Source organism: Pelobates fuscus, chromosome 3 (genome assembly GCF_036172605.1).
Source record: "Pelobates fuscus isolate aPelFus1 chromosome 3, aPelFus1.pri, whole genome shotgun sequence".
NCBI lineage: Eukaryota > Metazoa > Chordata > Amphibia > Anura > Pelobatidae > Pelobates > Pelobates fuscus.
In genome coordinates this window covers 224,663,076-224,685,366 of record NC_086319.1, presented here as the reverse complement: position 1 = coordinate 224,685,366, position 22,291 = coordinate 224,663,076, and the positions used below count along the sequence as shown (strand labels likewise).

At 40.8% G+C, this 22,291-nt stretch overlaps 1 protein-coding gene across 1 annotated transcript in view; it reads left to right on the top strand.

The window, feature by feature from the left end:
- The first annotated feature begins 256 nt into the window (after positions 1–256).
- GSAP (gamma-secretase activating protein) overlaps positions 257–22,291 on the top strand; it is a 130,321-nt gene continuing 108,286 nt past the window's right edge. The window contains exons 1-5 of the mRNA XM_063448150.1: positions 257–852; positions 1,192–1,248; positions 14,682–14,764; positions 16,675–16,731; positions 20,255–20,324. Of these exons, the coding sequence (XP_063304220.1) occupies positions 777–852; positions 1,192–1,248; positions 14,682–14,764; positions 16,675–16,731; positions 20,255–20,324 (343 nt within the window). The 5' untranslated portion in view covers positions 257–776. The remainder of the gene's footprint in view (positions 853–1,191; positions 1,249–14,681; positions 14,765–16,674; positions 16,732–20,254; positions 20,325–22,291) is intronic.

The window sequence follows — 22,291 nt, the reverse complement described above, 5'->3', positions numbered from 1 at the left end:
ATAAGGGATTTATTCGGTATGAAAGGGGAATCACATATTCTCCCTGTACTTCCTGCATTGGGAGTTTCACTTCCAGCTATGACGTTTCGACCTCTCCCCGCCCGAATCTCCTCCAGCCTCTCTCTGTCTGCGTTCTGCAGGACTGACACCAAAGGCAACCAATAGGTGGAGAGGCTGAGGAGTGCGGTGTGCGGTGATTGGCTGCTGGTCAGGCAGTGGGCGTTTCCAAGTGTTTTCAGGCTGGGGACTTGGGCTGAGAGCTGTATTGGCAGTGCGGAGTTATAGCATAGTGGAGCCTGTGGAGACAGACTGCCTGCTGTTTATTGAATTGTCTGGGGGTTCTGTGTCTCAGCTGCTAGATACTGGGCATTTATTTGTGGCATTGCCCAAGTTATTAGTTGTTTCTCTGTGCAGTCATTAGTGGTTAGATAGAGCCTGGTTTATTATCTGAACATTAGTTGCTGTATTTGGTTACATAGTATATGGGTTTAGTACAGAGTTTGGGGAGATTGTACCTTTTAGTGTATTTGCAAAGGGCTGGTGTGCAGTCACTCTGTAACTGTGTTTATTGTGTGACATGGTTAGCCATACATACAGGGAGTGGTTCTTTTACAAGTTTTTAATACTCTTGTAATGTCTGACCTGCTTTCCCCCATCACTGCTGCTTTCGGTTTGTGAGTCACATCTCTGGGCTACTGTCTGCTCTGTCCTGGGGCTGCCAGGATTGTTAGGGATGAAATAGAAGACTTGCACTTTGGGTATCATTGTTTGCCGAGATGATGCTGGACTTTCATACTACATTTAATCTCACTAGAGATGTCATGCCCTGGATCCTTCTCCATGGATCAACTGGTAAATATTTTGTTTCTGTCAACCTTTCACTACTGAGCTACTACCATCTATTGTAAAAATATAGAAATATAGTATTTGCTAAAATGTTTCTCGACATACCTTGGTTTACTGTAACTAACTGAAACTGCTTACTCAAAACTTTCAGCTTTTACATAGCAATCTTAAATCGAAATTAGTTTTAGATATGACTTGTAGTAATATATTATTATTATTATTTATTTTACTTTGCTAACTCTGATATCCATACTTTTACTTCACATTTTACTCTTCAGCACTCTATCATTCATTTTATATATTATTTATTTTTAATATTAATGTTTATTTTTGTATCATTTCAAGAAAATTGTGGTGAAAAATCCGTCTCTGCATGGGGACATACAGAACCTGAAAGGCAAAGTAAGTAAAACCGGTGTCCCAAGATTCACTATGTTTGTAATCGTTATCAGTCCAATTAAATATTTTTTGTAGTTTGTATTGTTAATTCTTTTTCACTCCCTGCCCCGTGTGTAGATGGTCAAAAGACTAAGGAGCATGCTACAAACCCCTTAATACAGGTGCCTGGTTTCATTTTCAGTTTGAGAATGAAGTCAGCATGAGTCAGATGAGCTGGTAGTCCTGTGTCTTGATTTGCTACTTTGCATGTGATGTTTTTTTGCCACCAGTGTCTGCCAAAATGTATTAATATTATTATTTCAGAAGTTTGCAAAGGTATGTTCTTTGTCTTTCCTGTTTTGCACAGGCTGTGTACCAATGTAGGAAATAATAGATTCAGCTGCACTAATGATTACATTAATGCCCTACACATGTTTAGATTTATTCTTGACTCTTTGTATTTTTGTTTTTAAATCAACCTTTGTAATTAAAGCTATGTCAAAACTCTGTGCATACACTACTCAGGTGTTTTTGGCACTTTTGCTGTGTATTTGTACTGTCATAATTTAATACTTTATGTTTAAGTACACCCATAAGTATTACGTATTGTTTTTGTAAAAAAACAGAGGTTCCTGCTGTTTTCATATATGTATACATAAAACATTTAAACGGACACTCTTTAATCCCGAGAACCACTACAGCTTAAAGAAACACTGTAGGCACCCAGACCACTTAAGCTCATTTAAGTGGTCTGGGTGCCATGTCCCTTAACCCTCTAGTGGTAATTCCTGCAGTTTCTGAGAAACTGCAATAATTACCTTGCAGGGTTAACTCGTCTTCTAGTGGTTGTCTACCAGACAGACACTAGAGAGACTTCCAGGTGTTTAGACGACTTTTGGTAGTCTAAATGACGCTGGACGACCTCCTGCTATGCATGAGGACTTCCAGCGTCACTGTGTAGCTTATACTTTGTATTTGATACATAGCGTGGATTCCATTTAGTAAATACTGACATATTAGTGTAAATTAAAATCGGTGAGATGGTGATTTTGTCGGTGTGCTGCAAATGGATTCATTCTGAGTGTCTCTAGCCTAATTGCCATAGTAGTGTGTACAGAACACTTAGCACTCATTCCTCTTTACATGTCACATGTTGATATTGGCATTTATCCTTCTTTCAAACAAGTCAAATCACGTGAACCTATTAATGATGTTACTGGTAAATCCCCAAGCACTTGTTTTGTTTGCTTATTTAAAAAAAAAAATCAATCTGACTTGGTTCATTAAAAACACATAATGGTCACTGTATTATTATCAAACCTTTATTTAATCTGATGTTTATAAGGTTATTGTAGAGGTATATCAGTAACTCATACATCTCTAATCATGTATTTGCTTCTTTTCCACCTACTATGCTATGTCATTTTTTTTTTTTAACAGATGGATTAAATTAGTAAGGATGTTTATAGTACTATGCTGATTGAGGCAACATGCTTTCCCCTGAATGGAAGCTGACTGTTTGGTCTATTTAAATGCATATATCTAAACGAGAGTAATGGTTCCAAACATAAAGAAGCTGAGCATCAAAATATCTTTTCATGATGCAATGGAATGCAATTTAGCCACATCTTAATGAGTTTCTCCAACCTAAAAAATGTTTTAATAAAACACAGTTTTTAATTAGTCACTCTTCCTATCTGGCACTATAAACGTAACAGATAGAAAGAAGGGGGAAAAAAAACCCTAAAACTTCCATTCCAGCACAGAGTCCAAGTCTCCAAGCTTCACATCGATTTATGTCTTGTAGCAAACTCAGCATGACCATATGTCACAGAATAATGTGTCTAAGTATTGTGAAGAGATCACAGTATTTGGATATGCTAGTTGTAATTCTGTAGAATACTTTAAAAGAAAAGCGTATAATCATGGTTCTAATGCACTGAGAGCTCATGTTTCCTTGCTACATGTACATAAGGAACTGAGTTTCAGCACTTAAAGGGACACTATAGTCACCAGAACAACTACAGCTTATTGAATTTGTTCTGGTGAGTAGAATCATTACCTTCAGGCTTTTTGCTGTAAACACTGTCTTCAGAGAAAATGCAGTGTTTACATTACAGCCTAGTGATAACTTCACTGGCCACTCCTCAGATGGCTGTTAGAGATCCTTCCTGGGTCATGGCTGCCTAAAATGCATCGAAACATTCAGTGTCTCCTCCCTCTGCATGCAGACACTGAACTTTCCTCATAGAGATTCACTGATTCAATTCATCTCTATGAGGAGATGCTGATTGGCCAGGGTTGTGTTTGAATTGTGTTGGCTCTGCCCCTGATCTGCTTCCTTGTCAGTCTCAGCCAATCCTATGGGGAAGCATTGTGATTGGATCAGGCTACCACTTCTAATGATGGCAGTGGGCAGGTCTAAAGGAAACAGGGACTAATTAAGCAGCTGTGGACTTGAATACAAGTAAGATTGTACTATATTTAGGGAGGCATGAGGGGACCAGGGTGGCTAGATGGTGGTTTTAACCCTATAGGGTCAGGAATACATGTTTGTGTTCCTGACCCTATAGTGCTCCTTTAATGAAGAGGGGAACAATCCTACAGAGCCCTTGACTCTGTATGATTGTTTCTCTCTTAGAAAGCAAATGAAGATGTACTCTACCTTCATTCTTTCTATGCATTTTTGAGCTAAGTGTGAGTTTAAAGTCATAGAATTTCAAGGACTGGCACATTCGTAATTGTGAGCACTCTACCTGGCACTTGTGACTGTGAGGATTGGTGACGTGTCATGGTCGTTATGTGATATATATTAATGGAACACCTTAGGACAGAAGTAGGCAACCTTTTGGTAGTGTCAAACAGTGATACAAACAAGTAGTGTGTAACAATCGTACAGATATAAATAAGAGCAGCTCAAAACACACCTAAAGGGCACCTTGGTTCCCTCATCAAACAACAATGTCTATTGAAAGTGTATTACAAGTGCAAGACTTGTAACACAGTGGAGCATTGTTTAAATGAGAAAAGACTTCTTACCATCTTGCCAATAAGAAGTCAAATTCAGATAAGTAGTGTGTGTGAGAAAGTCAGAGCGCAGGCATCTTACTTGCCCTTCTTCATGCCCAGGAGGTAATCAGGACAGGAAGAGGGTAAACCTTTATATAAAAGAAAAGGCCTTATAGTGTGGGGAGACTGTGTTTATCCCATGCAATAGGCCAATTGATTAAAATAAAAATCATTATAATTATATATTAAGTATGGGAATAAAGTAGAGAAACTTAAGATACAAGGAAGTAAAGTTATGTGGACTGGCTGACAATGTAATTAACCCCTTAAGGAGTGCGCCAAATGTACACGTAATCAAAATAAAACCTGTAATTTGGCTATATGTCTGTCCAACCGTAATTCACCTCTTTCATATTAAATGCACCCACACTTATTATATATCATTTTATTCAGGGGAAACAGGGCTTTCATTTAAAATCAAATATTTAGGTATGAAATATAATTTAATATTAATAAAATATAAAATAAAATTGGAGAAAATAAGAATTTTTAAAAATTGTTTAGTTCTATGCGACATTCTAACTGTGAATGTCATAATACTGTTTGCTTTTACTGCAATAAAATACACATACTTGTATTCAGCGATGTCTCACGTGTAAAACAGTACCCCCTATGTACAAGTTTTATGGTGTTTTGGGAAGTTACAGGGTCAAATATAGCATGTTACATTTTTCTGTTTTTTTACATTGAAATTCGCCAGATTGGTTACGTTGCCTTTGAGACTGTATGGTCAGGGCCAGATTAACATAGGGGCTGATGGAGCTGCAGCTCCAGGCCCATGGATCAAGCCCATTGATTTTTTTTTTTTTTTTTTAAATCACACTACTCTTAGGGATTCCACCTGGCTTATATTTTGTTGGCACAGCCAGTATTTGAGGCTGCCTGGTTGGTTCCAATATTGCAGTCATACTGGCAATACAAATGCTGGTATTTTTCTCCGTATAAACAGAGATTACTATGCAATAGCAGCACTGGCCAGTAGGGGTGGCTGTGTGTGGAGAGAGGCAGGGATAGGAAGTTCCAGCATATCCCTCACTGCCTATCTCTACTTACTGATCTGCAGGTGAGCAGCTACAGAGTGTCCAGAAAGCTACTCCCACCATGCAGAGACAGCCTACAGCTCAGGGAAGTGAGGGATGGGGGGGGGAAGGCTGCAAGGAGACATGGGGACACTCAGACACTAAGGGACATTGGGAGACATTATGACACACACTTGGGGACACAGTGTCCTCTAGTCTCCCAGTGTCCCCATGTCCCCCAGCCAGTGTCTCTAGTGTCTGTGTCCCCATGTCTCCTAGTGTCTCCTATTTTCCAAGTGTTCCAGGCAGGGTGCTGTCTGCATAGTATGCCCTTAGTTGGCCAGCTGCATGATTGGCCATTCATTCATGCCAGGCTGGCCTTCCAATTCTTTGGGCAGACATGTACTCTTTTTGGGCATGTTCTGCCCTTTTGGCAGGTTACGTGATTTGTGTCAGTGGCACACCCTTTTACCGTGCCAATTGACTTCCTGCTTCACTGGACACTGCTGTTAGGGGTTATGGATTTACTTGAAAGATGAAAACATAAATTAGAGAGAGATTAGCATAGGGCATGTGTTTTCTTATAGCTGCTGTTTTCTTTCTCTCCAGCACCAAGTTAGCGTTAATATGTCTGTTTATGAAAAATGCACAAAACTAATTTGAATGCCAATTTTGGCCAGTGTTTGTGACCAAGTGGCTACTAAAAAAGACTGGACATACCCCATTTGCAATACCTTGGGTTGTCTACTATTGCAAATGGTATGCCATCATGGGTGTCATTTTCATTCCTGGACTACCATACGGTCTCAAAGGCAATGTAACCAATCTGGTGAATTTCAATGTGAAAAAACTGAAACGCAAGCCTTATATTTGACTATATTTGATCATTTATTGACAATATCGTATGCTCCTACTTTTATGCATTTAGTAGAATATTGTGCTACCAATATGCCTAAGTTTCATGGTTATAGCAAAATAATAATTATTGCACAGTATATAGTGTCTTTATATAATGTTTTTATAAGTTTTCACTTTTTTAACACATCCTGCATATATTCTTCTTGTCTATTTTTGTCACTGCACCGCGTTTTATTTATATATTATTATGCACGTTTTTTTCACTACACGTTTATATTTTTTCACGGATAGATTTTAGACCGTTTTTGCAGATTTCGGGTTTGAGTAGTTATCTTCTCTCCTCCATATGTTGTCCCGGGTATGCGTACTGACTGACACCTTGGTTTCCTCGCAACCGGGTATATGTATACACTTTTCGTTCAGTTGCTTAGCAACCACGTTACACACGTCACACGCACGATCCCACGTGGTGTCTTTCACTTCCGGGTTCTTCAGTCTGCCGACTGTCTGATCATTCTATTGGTAAGCATTTCGTACACTTATGTATATATTGATATTATTTTACATATGTCACTGTGATCTTGATAAAAACCCAAGAGGGTCGAAACGTTGATTTCTGTTACCCACAGTTCATGTATTCTTTGTAATACAGTAAATACTTTTGTTTCACTTCAGTGAAGACCTAGTGTGCTCCCTTTATTGATTTGTATATATATATATATATATATATATATATATATATTGGAAGGCGTAGCCTGAAGTTGTGGGAGGGGTTACCCGGCTATTTAAACTCAGGCCCCCTACACCACAGGGCTGATGCTGCCTGGTTCATGACTACTTCCGGTTCAAAGGTCATCAACACAGACTGCCTAAAACTCCAAACAAGCTGGTCTGGGCCTACTGTGGCTCCCATGCCGATCGGACCAAGTTTTTCCCTGCTCCAACAACTCCCATCCTGCTGTTCCAGCCACATGCGGTCAGAGACTCCCACGCTGATTGGTCCAAGGTGTCCCTGCTCCAACAACTCCCATCACGCTGTTCCAGCCGCATGCGGTCAGAGACTCCCAGGACGATCGGACCAAGTTCTCTCTGCTCCAACAACTCCCATCATGCTGTTCCAGCCACATGCGGTCAAAGTCTCCCAAGCCGATTGGACAAGTTCTCCCTGCTCCAACAACTCCCATCACGCTGTTCCAGCCACATGCGGTCAAAGTCTCCCAAGCCGATTGGACAAGTTCTCCCTGCTCCAACAACTCCCATCACGCTGTTCCAGCCACATGCGGTCAGACTCCCACGCCGATCGGACCAAGTTCTCCCAGCTCCAACAACTCCCATCATGCTGTTCCAGCCACATGCGGTCAGACTCCCACGCCGATCGGACCAAGTTCTCCCAGCTCCAACAACTCCCATCACGCTGTTCCAGCCACATGCGGTCATTGACTCCCACGCTGATCGGACCAAGTTTTCCCTGCTCCAACAACTCCCATCACGCTGTTCCAGCCACACGCAGTCAGACTACTCACCTCCTCTCCAGAACTGGCTGTTCGTTCCCGCTGGCTCTATGAGACCCCTTACCGGCTTATCGGGCCTTTTCCTGGACCAAACCTCCGTGTCCACCAAGTCTGGGTACTTTCCAGCCACATAGCTGACCTCTCGTTTGTTTCCTGTACCAGTCAAATCCACGAACCGTGAGTCTGCCTGTACGGGCCAAATCCATGAACACACAATTGTTCACACGTTTACGTGTTTACATACCGTATATTCTGGACTTTTTCCCGTTCAGGACTTAAGTCAGTTCACCTACTCCTGCCTGCTCTTTGTTCCATTCCTATTCGCTAGTTTCTTTTCGTCAAATTTCTACCGAACTAGTCTCCAGTCTATCTCAATTACATGCTTCCATCTTCCATTCCATGCTTCCATCAACGGCCACCACAATCATAGTACCAATTCGTTAGTTTTACACTGTTCCCTGATACATGAAATGTCCAGGTTCTTTAGCCTGCTACTAGTTATCCTTACATGCCCCCTGTAGTTCTGTTATATTTGCTATGTTTCTTGTTATTATTTACGATTGTGCATGGATATTGTTAGTTTCCCATTACTAATTCAGCTCTGGTAAGCATTTAATATTCACTACATATATAGCATTACCATCATATATCGCATATGTCTTATTCTATCACTTATGGACCTGGTACTGTTCTGAGGCAGTCATCACGTTCACATTTGTTACCATGTGTTATGGCCAATCTGTATACTTGCTCCCACGATAGGTATATTACTTATTTGGAGGACGATCACCTATTCGCTAAACCTTTTTTGTAACACGCAACACTCCTATGTTCATATGTATCGTCATGTTCCCTGGGACAAACCCTAGTGTACCAGGCTTTACCATACAATCATATGTTCCCCCTGACTCTACGTCAAAATAATCACGTATTATGCACTAAAGGTTATTTACTCATTGCTGCTATATTCTACTCAAGCAAGTTCATCATCCTAACCGACCCTTGTATCACTAAACCTACAGCAACTCCACTCTAACTGTTCTATGTTACATCAGCCAACGCTGGCACGCAATTCCTTTGCCAGGCCGTACACAGGCCCACGCCCGGGGATCCTTAATTCCCCACACATACACCCTCCTTCCCATGCTGGCACGACCATAATTAAATATTCTAAGTCCTACCGGGATAGCTCAAAACTGCCATCATAGCTTGGTATTCCATATCTCCCTATATGTATTTTAGCTTAAGAAGTCACAGGACCAATTAGCGGTCACTCATGACTCTGCCTATCCCCCATTATTGTCGCAGTATTGGTTAAACACTCCCCATGGTCTCTGGTAATGGCCTAGGATCCTCACCCTACTCACTTATAGGGATATTTGATTTATGTCCTATGAATCTTGTACCCACCATTGTAGGGTCAGGATTCTAACAACTATGTCCTCAGGTTACCTATTCATAGACCAGCCTCAAGAACAACCACCCCGATTATACAGGCGTATTTCGTTCACAGTAAGTCAAGCCCAATTCCAGTTCCAACTTGCCTCCCACCATCATTTCCCTGTAGCTTCTCCAATATCTCATTCCTCTGGCAAGGAAACCACATTCTACCCCAAGCAAGGTATGTTTACCCACCTTGCTACTACCCATTACCCGTCCCATTCTCGGATCCGCTATGTCAGCTATCGGCCTGGTACCCAGCTATGCCAGTAACTAGCCTCATCATTATCAGTTCCGTGAGGCCAACACCCATCTTCATCCGCATATGGAGGTACACGCCCCTCGGCCCAACACATAGCTAACGCCTCACATCAACCTCTCCAGGTTACGAGTTAGGGCCTCACCCAGCATGGCCTCTTATATTGACTCTTTTTACAGTCCCCAAGAGGCCAACATTCTTGCCACACCTTTCAGTGGCCCCTGCCCACTAGTCCAAATCACATGAAGTCAAACCGTTGATATCCACTCTACTTGCCTCCATACATAACATCAACGATGGACTACAGAGACTGGAATCTCCACAGGCACTGATGCACATCCCAGCCACAGGACTCCCAAATCCCTCTCATGGTTATGTTATCCTTTCAAATCCCTCCCTTAGCACATCGGTTTACATTATTACTCCCTCATACTTTGTGTCCCTGACCATACGCAAAGACATCTGGAAAGGTTAATTTAGTCTCCTTACTGATTGCCTCCCACGATGTCTTAGAGTACAAGTCTTACTACTACGATGATCTGTACGTCGTTCTATACACCAGAATCCCAGACTCAATCAGAAACTCACTATCCCAGAATTCATCCTAGCCTTCAGACTTTTGTGATGTAAGTGGCTCTACTTCTCCTCACCATAGAGAAGGTTTGCATCGACAACCTGGAGTTTTACCTCTAAGCACAGCCTTTCTGTCACTCAGTCGACTTCTACATCAAGGTTTCCACATACCAGTTCCACACAGGTCTGGTCACACTCCTGTCCGGTATTCACGAGTGTCAGAACCTTCTGTCTGCATTAATAGACCCCGCAACACAATCACGTTGCTTAAGAAGGTATTCGACCATATTAATTACCCACCCCTAGCCTCAACTCATTGATTTCCTCTAAGGAATTCTCCCAGCACTATGCCAAAGGGGTTGACCAGAGCTTGGGTGGGCAAGACAGACATTTCCTATGCCTCCAAGCTTCTACCTATTCAGCCATCCCAAGGGCATGTTCATGGCATTTTATGGAGGGATTGTCATGAATTTCCCACACGTGTAACTTTTAGAGCAAATAGTAACCCCAAGCTGTTTATCTTATTTTCTAACACACTATGTTGACTAACACTCAATATTAGCGAATGTCCTGCAGTCACCGGTTATCTTAGATAACTTCCTCATGATAGAACACCCTCACTCCGCTTTGGTTAGTATTCACAAGACGATGGCACTTTTCCTCACTATGGGTTCCACTTTCACAAACTGACCTTCTTAGGCATTCATCTTGACACTAATAAGCTACAGAACATGTCCACCTACAGAGAAGGTACAGCGCATCGGAGTCCTGGGAACCTTTCCTTCTGAAGAACAAGCGGGGAGGGTGGGGGGAGAATGGATCTACAGTCCTACTGGGCACATTGAGGTTTGCCATGAGAATTATTCTGCACATTTATTTCCCGACCGCTGAGTCTTCTTCCCACCGACAGTTGCATTCTGGCACTAGTTGTAAGCAGACCTACACATATGGCTCAGGTTCATACCACATTGGATTGGGGGCCAGGTTATTCCCGCCATTTCTCATCATTTCCCAGTTACATGGACCAATGCGTCCGCACACACTGATTTCACAGCCAATTTGGTGACTTTTGGTTCTGAGTTGCCTGGCCAGTTGAGACTCTAAAAAAAAAAAAAAAAAAAAAAAGTTTCTATTCCTCGTCAACATTTCTTTGGAATCTGCCCCATAGTGGCCGCCTACAAGGCCTGGGGAGGTATGATCGGATAGGGGAAGTCAAGGGATTTTCTGACAATAAAGCAGCTGGCTATACCCACATTCCATGGCTTAATACTGCACTAACTCGCCTCATGGCATTTGGCAGATTTCTGGATTGAGCTGCCCTCTCTGATTATACATCACAAGCATACAATAGACATTTCACCTTTACAACAAGTTTACCACCGATTACCATAAAACCGATATTCGTTCACTAGTCACCATTGCGACACTCCTCTCCTTTTTGCCCACACAATTTTATAAAATCTCTCTTAACACTACAAAACTTACCTGGCTGGCTACACCATGTCTTAAGTGCCCATCCTGGTACCAAACAGTTCACATCCTCTTGCCATATGTAATACGTAGGGACAATCCTACGGGCAATAAGGTGCCGGTCAAAATGTCAGACCTTTACAGGTTATCACTCACAGGACCAAATCTCAATATGCCCCTATTTAACTGCAGGGCAAAGCACTCACTACAGCTAAATTCATAATGTACCTCAGAACCCTCTTAACTAGGCAGGGACTCAACCCCAATGCCTTTTCGGGACATTCCTCCAGAATCAGGGCAGCATCAGCTGCTTCCAGAAAAATTTCCCTGCTCACACCATAAACATTAGGACGCTGGAAATCCACAGTATAATACTAGATACATACCACAACCAGAGCTAGATTTGAGTAGGATAAGCCGTTATGAATCTTGCAACGTAAAGATGTGTAATAAGGTATCTTATTTAACTTTTTGCCCTCTTTTATTACAGGCCTACCCGATACGTCGGTTTCGGCACACTACAACCGACTTGCTCATATATCTAACTTATCATGTATACGGCTTTTGTCCCCGACTACAAATATATATATATATATATATATATATATATATATATATTTCGTTCTACGTGTATTTTGATATCAATACAGTTAGAACGAAATTACACACATATATTAATTATTTATTTTTGTATTAATTTTTAAAGTTTTTGCATATTTTTTCTAATATATTTATATATAATTTTTTTAAATCAATATCATTCTACGTGTATTTTAATATTAATATATATAATTATATTATAATATTAAAATACACTTTGTGTGTGTATATGTATATCATTTATTCTAAGTATATATTATTTAATGTTTAACTGTTATTAGCGTTAAGAGGGGAGGAGAGGAGCAGAGACAGTGTCAGCCAGTGATTTGAGATCATTGGCTGACACATACTTACAGTGATCACAGTGACTAGCTGTCACTGTGATCACATCCTGCAGACCGCGGTAATTGGCCACAGGGGGAGTGCCTGGGTGGTACAGGCATGCCCCCCACCGCGATCTGCAGGGGGATCATGGCTGCAGTTACATGTGTCAGCCAATAGGCTGACACATAGTAACACTGATTGCAGTGACAGGCTGTTACTGCGATCAGACTGTGCAGATCGCGGTCACTGACCGCAGGGGGACTGTCTGGGGAGCCAGGCATGTCCCCCGACAGCGATCTGCAGCGGGAGAATGCTGTGACTACGTGTGTCAGACGATTTTTAAATCGGCTGACACATAGTAAATACTGATCGCAGTGACAGCCTGTCACTGGGCATTTGTTTTTATCTGTATTTGCTGGTGTGCCTGATGGCCAGTCCGGGCCTGCTTTGGTCTCTCTAACAGTGTGGTATGTCCCCTTTCTACTACACTCGCTACATCCAATTGTGCCAGTCTGCATACAAGGAGAGGAGTGGACAAGTGTAGAGCGAGCGCATCATTAGCATTTGCTCCAAGCACGGGGTGTTGTCTGCATAGTACAGCCTTAGTTGGCTGACCTTACAATTCTTTAGGCAATCCCCCACTTTTCTGGGTATGTCTGCCCCTTTGGGTGGTGCCGGCTAAGTGATTTGCATCAGTGACCCACCCTTTTACCCATACTTCAACGAATGCTGCTGTTGGCGGATTTGTTTGAGAGCTTTGCACAGGGTTTTTTTTTTTTATTTATATATCCTATGAGTTTACCTCTAGCACCACCTCCAAAAGATACATGACAGTTGGGGGGTATCACTGTTATGTCATTTAGATTACGTTATTAGGCCAATGGTAATTGTCTGCACCAGGCACAATGGGATCTTAATCTGGCCCTGGTCCTCACTCTATCACACTCACCCTCCCAAACACTGTCGCACTCGACCCTCACTTGTCCCCTTCACCCTGTTGCACTTACGTCCCCCTTATCCTATGACTGTCACCCCCTGAATAGTCATTTTCATACACAGCCACACCATATGCACTACACATAAATATTTCATGCAGTCCCCTTTACACACCACACATGCAACTACTACACACAGACATACACTTGCATTCAGATAAAACAAAACAGTTACACACAAGGATGCTTAGGTACATACTTACAAAGAGCCAGACACACACACACACTCATAAATGTGAACACACAAAGATAAATAATGCAAGAAACACACACACATACTCGGGCCTCCCCCCACACCTCTCGTCGTCCTACTTGCACACAACACACACACCACACACTGAAATAGAGCCCAGGTCTCTATGAGGAGGCTGCATTCTGGCTCCCTGCCTAACCTTAATCCGGCTCTGTATGAGGCATTTTGACTCCTTATACCCATGTAATTATGTACAATATTACAAAGAATTCATTCTTTTTTTCTACTGCCTAAATGTACACCTGAATATCTGTACAGAATGTAGGAGGTGACACCAGATAAAAGTTTCTGCATCAAGTATTAGACCTGTGCAATTAGTTTTTTTAGAATTTTGCCAATTTGGACGTTCGGATGCTTCTGAATGTCCGAAGTGGTTCGGATTTGTGAAAAGTGACAAAACAGGGAAAATTAAGGAAATGATGACAGGAATCTAATCCTAACCCTTACCCCAACCCTACTAGGATTAGGGGTTAGGGAATTGCCAAAGTCCCAAATTTCAGATTACCGAACCAATTTTTGTGCCCATGTACATCCCTATCAAGTACTAGGGGGGGTCTGCCTTGACGTGGGCAGGCGAGCATTCCCTCCAGTGGCCATTGGAGTAACTAAATGACCTTCATTTGTTTAAATATACATAGGGATTATGGAGCGAGCACAGGTATCTTTTTTTTTTTTTTTATTTATTATTTTTTCTTTGGTTTTTACTATATGTATTAGCTGATGTGTACTGTAGTAGTTGCTGCCGCCCAGGAGTGATGGGAGTGAGCGCAGGACTTTTCTTTTTGTATTTGTATCCCTATCAAGTATACTTAGTAATTCACAAAACTCTAAATTGTAGCAAATGAAAAACCAAATGCCAACATTTAGTCAAAGATAGCATTGCTTGAAAAATTCTCCAACTCTTCTATATACAAAGGTTTGCTATTTTAGCCTTGAATTAGCCATTTAGACTTTCATTCATTACATATTAGTGAATAAACCCCTTTGTGTTCCATATGTACTAGTTTTAGCAGTGAAATTCAAAATACTTAAATAAATTGTATGAATATTTACATGTTGAAAGAAAAAACTATTTTCGGTATTTAGTTTCAGACTCTGCAGAGCAAAGCTCAAGGACCCTCCGAATGGTGACTGTGGAGAGAAATGGAAATATTTTATATACTTGGAAGGTAATTATTATAATTATATTGTTGTATTTCAAGATACATTTTATTCTCTTAGTATTTTCTCACACTTTTAACAAATGGCATTTTTACTACTAGTAGTTTTATGATGTAAATACATAGTTGATGAAACTTTTTCTTTTATCCCCCCTTTTAGTTAACAAGTCTTTTTTCTAAATTAGGCTTGCATGTCCAAGACACTTAAAACAAGAAATGAAAACTTAGGATACAACAGAAAATTATACAGGAGGGACTCATGAGACCCACATACAATAAGCAGAGGAGTATGTTCGAGACATGCAGGTCTCGACGTTATGTGAGAGTTGATGACACTTAAAGGGGTTAGAATGTTATTGTATAAAATGCTCTTCTTACCACATGACTTGGAAATACCAAGCCTTAACCTCCTCATACAAAACTAATTCAATTTTAAGCCTGAATTTAAAGATTCCATATAAAAATTTCCCAGCTGTTGTATGTGCTTCTGGACTTCTTTTCTCAGCCACCATAGATTTAGCTAGGTCAAGGGCTGACACTCTGTACAATAGACCAGACCAACTCTTAAAGCAGTTGTGATCAAAACCCAAATAATTTCAGTCATTTATTTACCAAGATGCTTTAAAAAAATTATTTTGATACAATATACTTTTTTGCTGATCAATGGTATGATTTCTCAACCCCTGCTTTTCTCGCATGAAACCAATCCTTTGTTCTCTTCAATGGTTTACTTTAAAAAGGGCCCCGGCTAATTGAATGGGCCAATATCTTCCTCTTCTCAAACCTGTATTTTTGCTCAGAAACATTTAACATACTTGAGATACCAGTAGTCTATTTAACACTTGTTGGTGCTTAAGCTAAGCCTATATATCATTTGCTCTTCTTTCAATGGATGTATTGAGAGGGAACCAAAATATATCATCTTTGTCAAACATTTGGATGCTGCCATCAGTGCATCGTAATTTTTTTTTTTTTGTATTCTTTATTTTTGGTGTGCATAAAACCATGACAATGTAGCATGCAATGCCCCAACAGCATATACAGGCACATAAGACAGCGTTTTAAAAGAAGTTGGACAGCATCGTGATGATATGGCACATTTTTAAGTTAATTGTGGTGACCTGTACAACGACATTGGTATAATGGCTCATTAATATAGCAGTTGGGATACAACATGTAAGAGCCAGTGAGAATACCTTGTTGAGAAATTGTATAAGTAATATTAGGCTGTTCATAACCGTTAAACAGAAATATAACTGCAGTGTAACTACCTAAAAAACAGGTGCTGAGGACCCTGGGGCTGTAACAGTAGTCTGGCGATGGCCGACCTAGTATTGGTCATTGACCCAACTTAGTGGGGGAAATTAAAAATGAGTGGTATCCTGGGAGGCGGTACATTCTGATGTGGGCTGGTAAGCTCCCTAGATAGATATGGGAGGTAGTGCATTGCCCGTAAGGGCATGAATACTAAATGCATGTCAGGATGTGGTGCGTCGGTGTGCGGTATTAATGTGGGGGACCATGGTAGCTTTGGTTATAGGTCTCAATATCTCCTGGGCAGTGGGCACCCTGTGGGAGGCGGGAAGTGAGAGGGTGCTTAACAAATTTACCCTGTTCCACTTCAGTCGTATCGCGAGTAGGAGTCAGATATGACATATTTACCAGTATTTAGTAAAACTAGAAAAAACAAGATAAACTAAACTTAAATGGTTAAAAGAGAGAATGCAAGCACATATACTATTTTATGTAATTCAAGAAATTTTGGAAACCATTAAAACTTGCAGATTACTGTGGAGTCCAGAGAACTGTGCTTAGTCCCAGCAAAGGGATCCCCCCCTATTAATTCTGATATGAACTTCGTTAAAATACGTGGCACGATCCTCTCCTATTATGACCATTTTGTGCCCCCCTTTCTTTAGGGAACACATGGTTTACCCTGCATTGGACTTTATGACCCACATTTGTCACAAAATCAGGTAAGGAATATGTTAATCTATTTTTGGGAAGCTCCTTAACTAAACCGTTTCACTGGGAAATAATCATCATTTAAACTTGATCAATGTCGGGGTTATTTACTAAAGTGAGAATTCAAAGTAAATCTCAAATTTTTAGGCTTAACTAGCTGAACTTAAAGCATGGTTGCCTTAGAGAATATTTCCAATTTGGATATTTTGGTCTTAAATTTGCAAGGGGTGCGGGGGGTTAGCAGTTTTGTACTCCTAACACAATAGTTACCCTTGAATAAAAATATACCTGTTTCCTATACTACTAATTCAGGACATTGAATTGAAACATGTTACATAACAGGCATTTATCTTGGTTATTTAATATTATTTTTAATGCATCAGCAGTTTTAAATAATGCTTTTACTGTTTGATTTTTACCTCTGAGCAATAACTGTAATTATGGATAATTAATGCATCAGGATTTTCTTAGACGTTGAAACACTAATCCTTTTCATGTAATGTAGGGTTTTTTGGAAAGAATTTTAACACTGGAATCCGTGTCTCCTATTTAACCTCTTATTTAATTTATTTTTGTTACTTCGTTTTATTTTTGTTGTCCTGTGGTTATCATATATCCCAGTGCTTTCCAAACCAGTCCTCAAGGCACTCTTGGCAATCAAAGATTTAGGGATTACCCAGTTGTGCCTAAGGTGTTTTTTTTTTTTAAATTAATTAATTAATTAATTAATTAATTTTTTTACAAGCTTTTTTTTTTATTTTTTTTTTATTCTTTAATTTACTGTTGAGTAATAAGAAACATAAGCAGTATTTCAAATTGTCAAATCTCACAATTTTTAGTGTGTCCACCAGAAACCAAACCTCAGCAGTTAGGTCAGTAAACATGTTGCTATACAGTATGTCTTTCTGAGATTTGAGCCGAACTATTCTGCCCGCAGAGGTCTCTGCCTATCATTGCCACCTGACGCAACCATCCTAAGTTGGATGGGCTAGTGTGGAAGTTGCAGCAGAGGCTTGGCTGTAGGCTTTAGAAAAGTTCTATTTTCTTTTTTTTTTTTTTTTTTAAATAAAACACTTGACACAAATGCTTGACACAAATTGCCAATATATATATATATATAATATATATATATATATATATATATATTTTATTTTTATATATATACACATATACATATTCACTACAATGAGCTGTAGTTATTATGCTGCCCATTGAAGATTACAAAGTGAATATTTTATCTTCCTATATTATTGTAATGACTTTGACTATTTTTATCACTGTTCAGGGCCGTCTTTAAAGCGGGGCAAACGGGGCAGCTGCCCCGGGCCCTGTCCCTGCTGGGGGGCCCAAGACAGCTGCTCCGTCTGCCCTCTGCCCGCAAACTATGGGGGCCCATCGGGTGTCCCATGCACTTAGGGCCACCCGGTGGGCCTGTGTCAGCAGGGGCCCGGTCGGGCACTGTGGCGCTTTAACAGCGCGACCGGGCCCTTGCTTTCCGGCAGCCGACTGGGAGGAAGTGACAGCCGCGCGTCACTTCCTCCCACAGAAACAGGAGCCGCGCGGGAGGAAGAAGCGCGGCCCCGGAGGGGGCCAGGCCGGGAGAGCTTAACTCCCAGCCACCCCAGCTAGCCCACTGGACCCCAGGGAAGCCACCCTCCAGGAAAAGGTAAGAAACTGGAGGGTGGTTATCAAATTTTGCATGAGTGTGTGTGTGTGTCAGTATATATGTATGTGTATGTGTTAGTGTGCCAGTATGTCTGTCAGTGTATCTGTATGTCTGTGTGTGTCTGTCAGTGTCTGTGTGGTTCAGTATGTATGTATGTGTGCATGTCTGTCAGTGTATGTGTGTATGTGTGTCTGTCAGTGTGACAGTATGTCTGTGTGTGAGAGAGTCTGTCAGTGTGTGAGTCTGTCAGTGTGTCTGTATGTGTGTTTCAGTCTGTCTGTGTGCATGTGTGCCAGAATGTCTGTATGTCTATGTGTGCGTCTGTCAGTGTCTGTGTGTTTCAGTATGTCCATCTGTCTGTGTGTATATGTGCCAGTATGTCTGTCAGTGTATCTGTATGTCTGTGTGTGTGAGTCCGTCAGTGTCTGTGTGGTTCAGTATGTCTTTGTGTATGTGTGTTTCCGTATTGCTGTCTGTGTCAGAATGTGTCTCTGTATCTGTATGTTGTCCATTTGTGTTTGTGTGTGTGTGTGTGTGTATCTGTATGTGTCAGTGTTTGTATCTGTATATCTGCATGTGTGTCAGGTTGTGTATCTGTGTGTCTGTATGTGTGTCAGGGTGTGTGTCGGTGTATCTATATGAAGTCAGTGTGTGTACCTTTGTATCTGCATGTATGCCAGTGTTTGTATCTGTCTGTCTGTGTGTGTGTGTGTGTCAGTGTATCTATATGTAGTCTGTGTGTATCTGTATGTTCTTGTGTGTATCTATATGCGGTCAGTGTGTATCTGCGTGTGTGTGTCAGGTAGTGTATTTGTGCGTATCTATATGTAGTCAGGGGGGCCCAAGTAAATGCTTGCCCAGGGTCCAATCAAAATTAAAGACGGCCCTGTCACTGTTATGTGCATGCTGGCTCAACTCACAGCTAATCTGTTGTTGGTCATCAGAAAAACAAAAATCTCATAAATTGCCTTCTTGGCCTGGCACACTTTATTAGGCTTCCAACTTTATATCAATCCAAGTTACCGGTAAGTCCTTTTTGTAACCTTACAAAGGCTTCTATTTATAATAATTTGTTTTTGAGGATTGTTTGATATGGCATTGACATAAGAGGCCCCAAACACGAGTTCAATTATTGGACAGATGGATATATCCGGGCAGAATCCTCTAGATTGTGATTCTTCCTTGGCCAGGAATGTAAGTAGTGAGTATTGTTTAGATAGTTGTGATTCTCTGATTCGTTCTGTCAGCTTTGCGCTCATGAGAGCAACTCGTCCATGTACATCAAAACTATTTTATTGAGGCGTTAAAGCAGTTATGACCAGTATCTGGGCCACAAGAGAGTGATCTGAAAAATATATTAATCTTCTGTGTACCCCCCCACCCCCTCCACCCACCCCCCGTAACTAAGACCTAAAAAAAATCACAAACAATAAACCCACGTGCCCCTCTATTCCCTCCCCTCCCAGATCAGCAGGAAAAATCATGTGTATGGCATCCACAATCTAAGATAACTGCCTTGTGTGCCACTACATATCGACCAGTACCTATGGGTAAAATCAAATCCAAAATGTTTTCTGTATTTTTGCATGCAGTCTTCCATCCAGTGCATTAAATCTGTTAAAACTTGGAAGATGCATGATATGAAGGATGCCCTATTATTTCTTGGAATATATATATATTTTTTGTTGAAAATGGAAGGAGAACAGTTAATTTTGTGTACAGTATTTTAATCTTCTATGAAACAGTAAAATGTTGCTCCTACTGACAAATGATATGAAAAGATGCAATATCATATTATTTTTGCTTCAATTGTTAACACTAATCTGTCTTTTTATTTTTTATTTTTTTATTAATCTTTTTTTTAACAGCTGCTCTATTATTTTGAGGAAGATGTTCATATTATAAGCTGTTCAGTGAACCATGAAAAAACTTTACTTGGTAAGCACTTTATACAGGTATACTGGAGTTCTATCAGTATACTTTTTTTTTTTTTTTTTTTAACACAGATGGGATTAAAAATTCTATGAGTTTAAAGTCCTGCCACCCTTAATCATAAATTTGTGAACGTGTCTGCAGTGACAAAATTGTTTCATGCTGTTAAAACTCTTTTCAATTAAAAAGGTATATTGGGCAATTCCCAGTGCATTAGGCATGTTTATCTTTGGTGGAAAAAGATGGCTGTAAAAATAAAATAAAAATCTCTGTTTCCCAAGTGAGAAATGGGATCAAACCTTTCCTTACTCCTGTCTTCTGATTAAAGTGTCATCATCTGAGGTTTAAGCATGATTTGCAAAGATCCTTGACGGTGACATCGTCCCTTTAGGATCTGTTGGGGGACAGACAAAGTAATATTTATTTACCTGAAAATGTCCTTTTGTGGATGCCACCATCCTCTTCCTACTGTTCCTCTTCAGCTCCTGGCGCTTCTACTACTTAGAGCCCACGCCAGCACTGTACTCACACATGCGCAAGAATACAGCATTGAGGTCTATGGAGGATCCCATAGGATCCTCCAAACAAAGAGTTTAATTGGGGGAAATGACAAGGTTTGACAGCCGTAAGAAAAAGATAGGACAAAGTATACCTTTTTGATGGATTTGCAATTCCAGAGAAATTCCAACACCGTCAATCTGAGTACCTCATAAAGGGTCTATATTTATGTGATGGAACTCTCGAACTTTGACTGAGTACCTCTGCTAAGTCGGTTTCCTATTTGCTAACTGGGATCCTGGAACACTTCAGCCCCAGTCGTTAAAGCTTGATTGGTGTTTCTGAGGACTTCTTCCACCCTTGTCCAGGCTTCAACTCTCTCCTTCCAGGCAGTTATTGTCTGCCTTTGCCTATTCAGTTCCTTTCCCAGACCGGAATCAACATCTCTGCCTACACTGTGACCAACTATAGCCTTTACACCTGTGGCTCTTATTTAACTTGTCAGAGGAATCCGGAACCAATACAGCCAGTCAACAGGTCAAAAGATTCTATTCATGGCATCCCTGAATAAACCAATCAAGACCGTTCCCAATTGGAGCCAACTCACGTCTTTATTTTTACTCAAGACTAGCCAATATGTGCATTATATTAAACAAATCTACATGAATATGCAAATTAATTAAACAGAATGCACCTGTCATGGTTGATTATATGTTTCTTACCTGTTCTGTGTTACATTTTGTATATATTGAGTATTAATATTGGTTTTGTATTTTATTGTTCCCTATTGTATCAGTGCAATGTTTTGTGGACCCAGGACATACCGTATATACTAGAGTATAAGCCGAGTTTTTCAGCACATTTTTTGTGCTGAAAAACCCCAACTCGGCTTATACTCGAGTCAATGTCTGTATTATGGCAATTTACATTGCCATAATACAGACTGGGGGCTGGCAGCGAGCGCTTACCTCTCCTGCAGCTCCTTTCTCCTTCGCGCCGGTCCGTTCAGCACCTTGGTCAGCTCCCAGTGTAAGTCTTGCGAGAGCCGCGGGGTCATAGTACGGCTCTCGCGAAACCTACAGTGTGAGCTGACAGAAGAGCTGCACGGACCGGCGCGGAGGAGGAGGGAGCTGACAGGGGCTGCAGGAGAGGTAAGTAAACTCTCAGCCAGCCCCCCTCCTCCCCCCATTGAACTGCCAATGCCACTGGACCACCAGTGAGAGTCCCCCCTCCCTGCCATGTATCAAGCAGGGAGGGGGGACGAAAAAAAAAAATATAATAATAAAATAATAAAATAAAATAATATTTTAAAAATAATAATAATAAAAATTTATTTTACATAGAATCCTGTAAATACTTTATCCCACCCCCAATTATCAATATATAGTTATACACTGATCAGTCACAACATTAAAACCAGCTGCCTAATATTGTGTAGGTTTTCTTTGCTGCCAAAACAGCTCTGATGTGTAGTG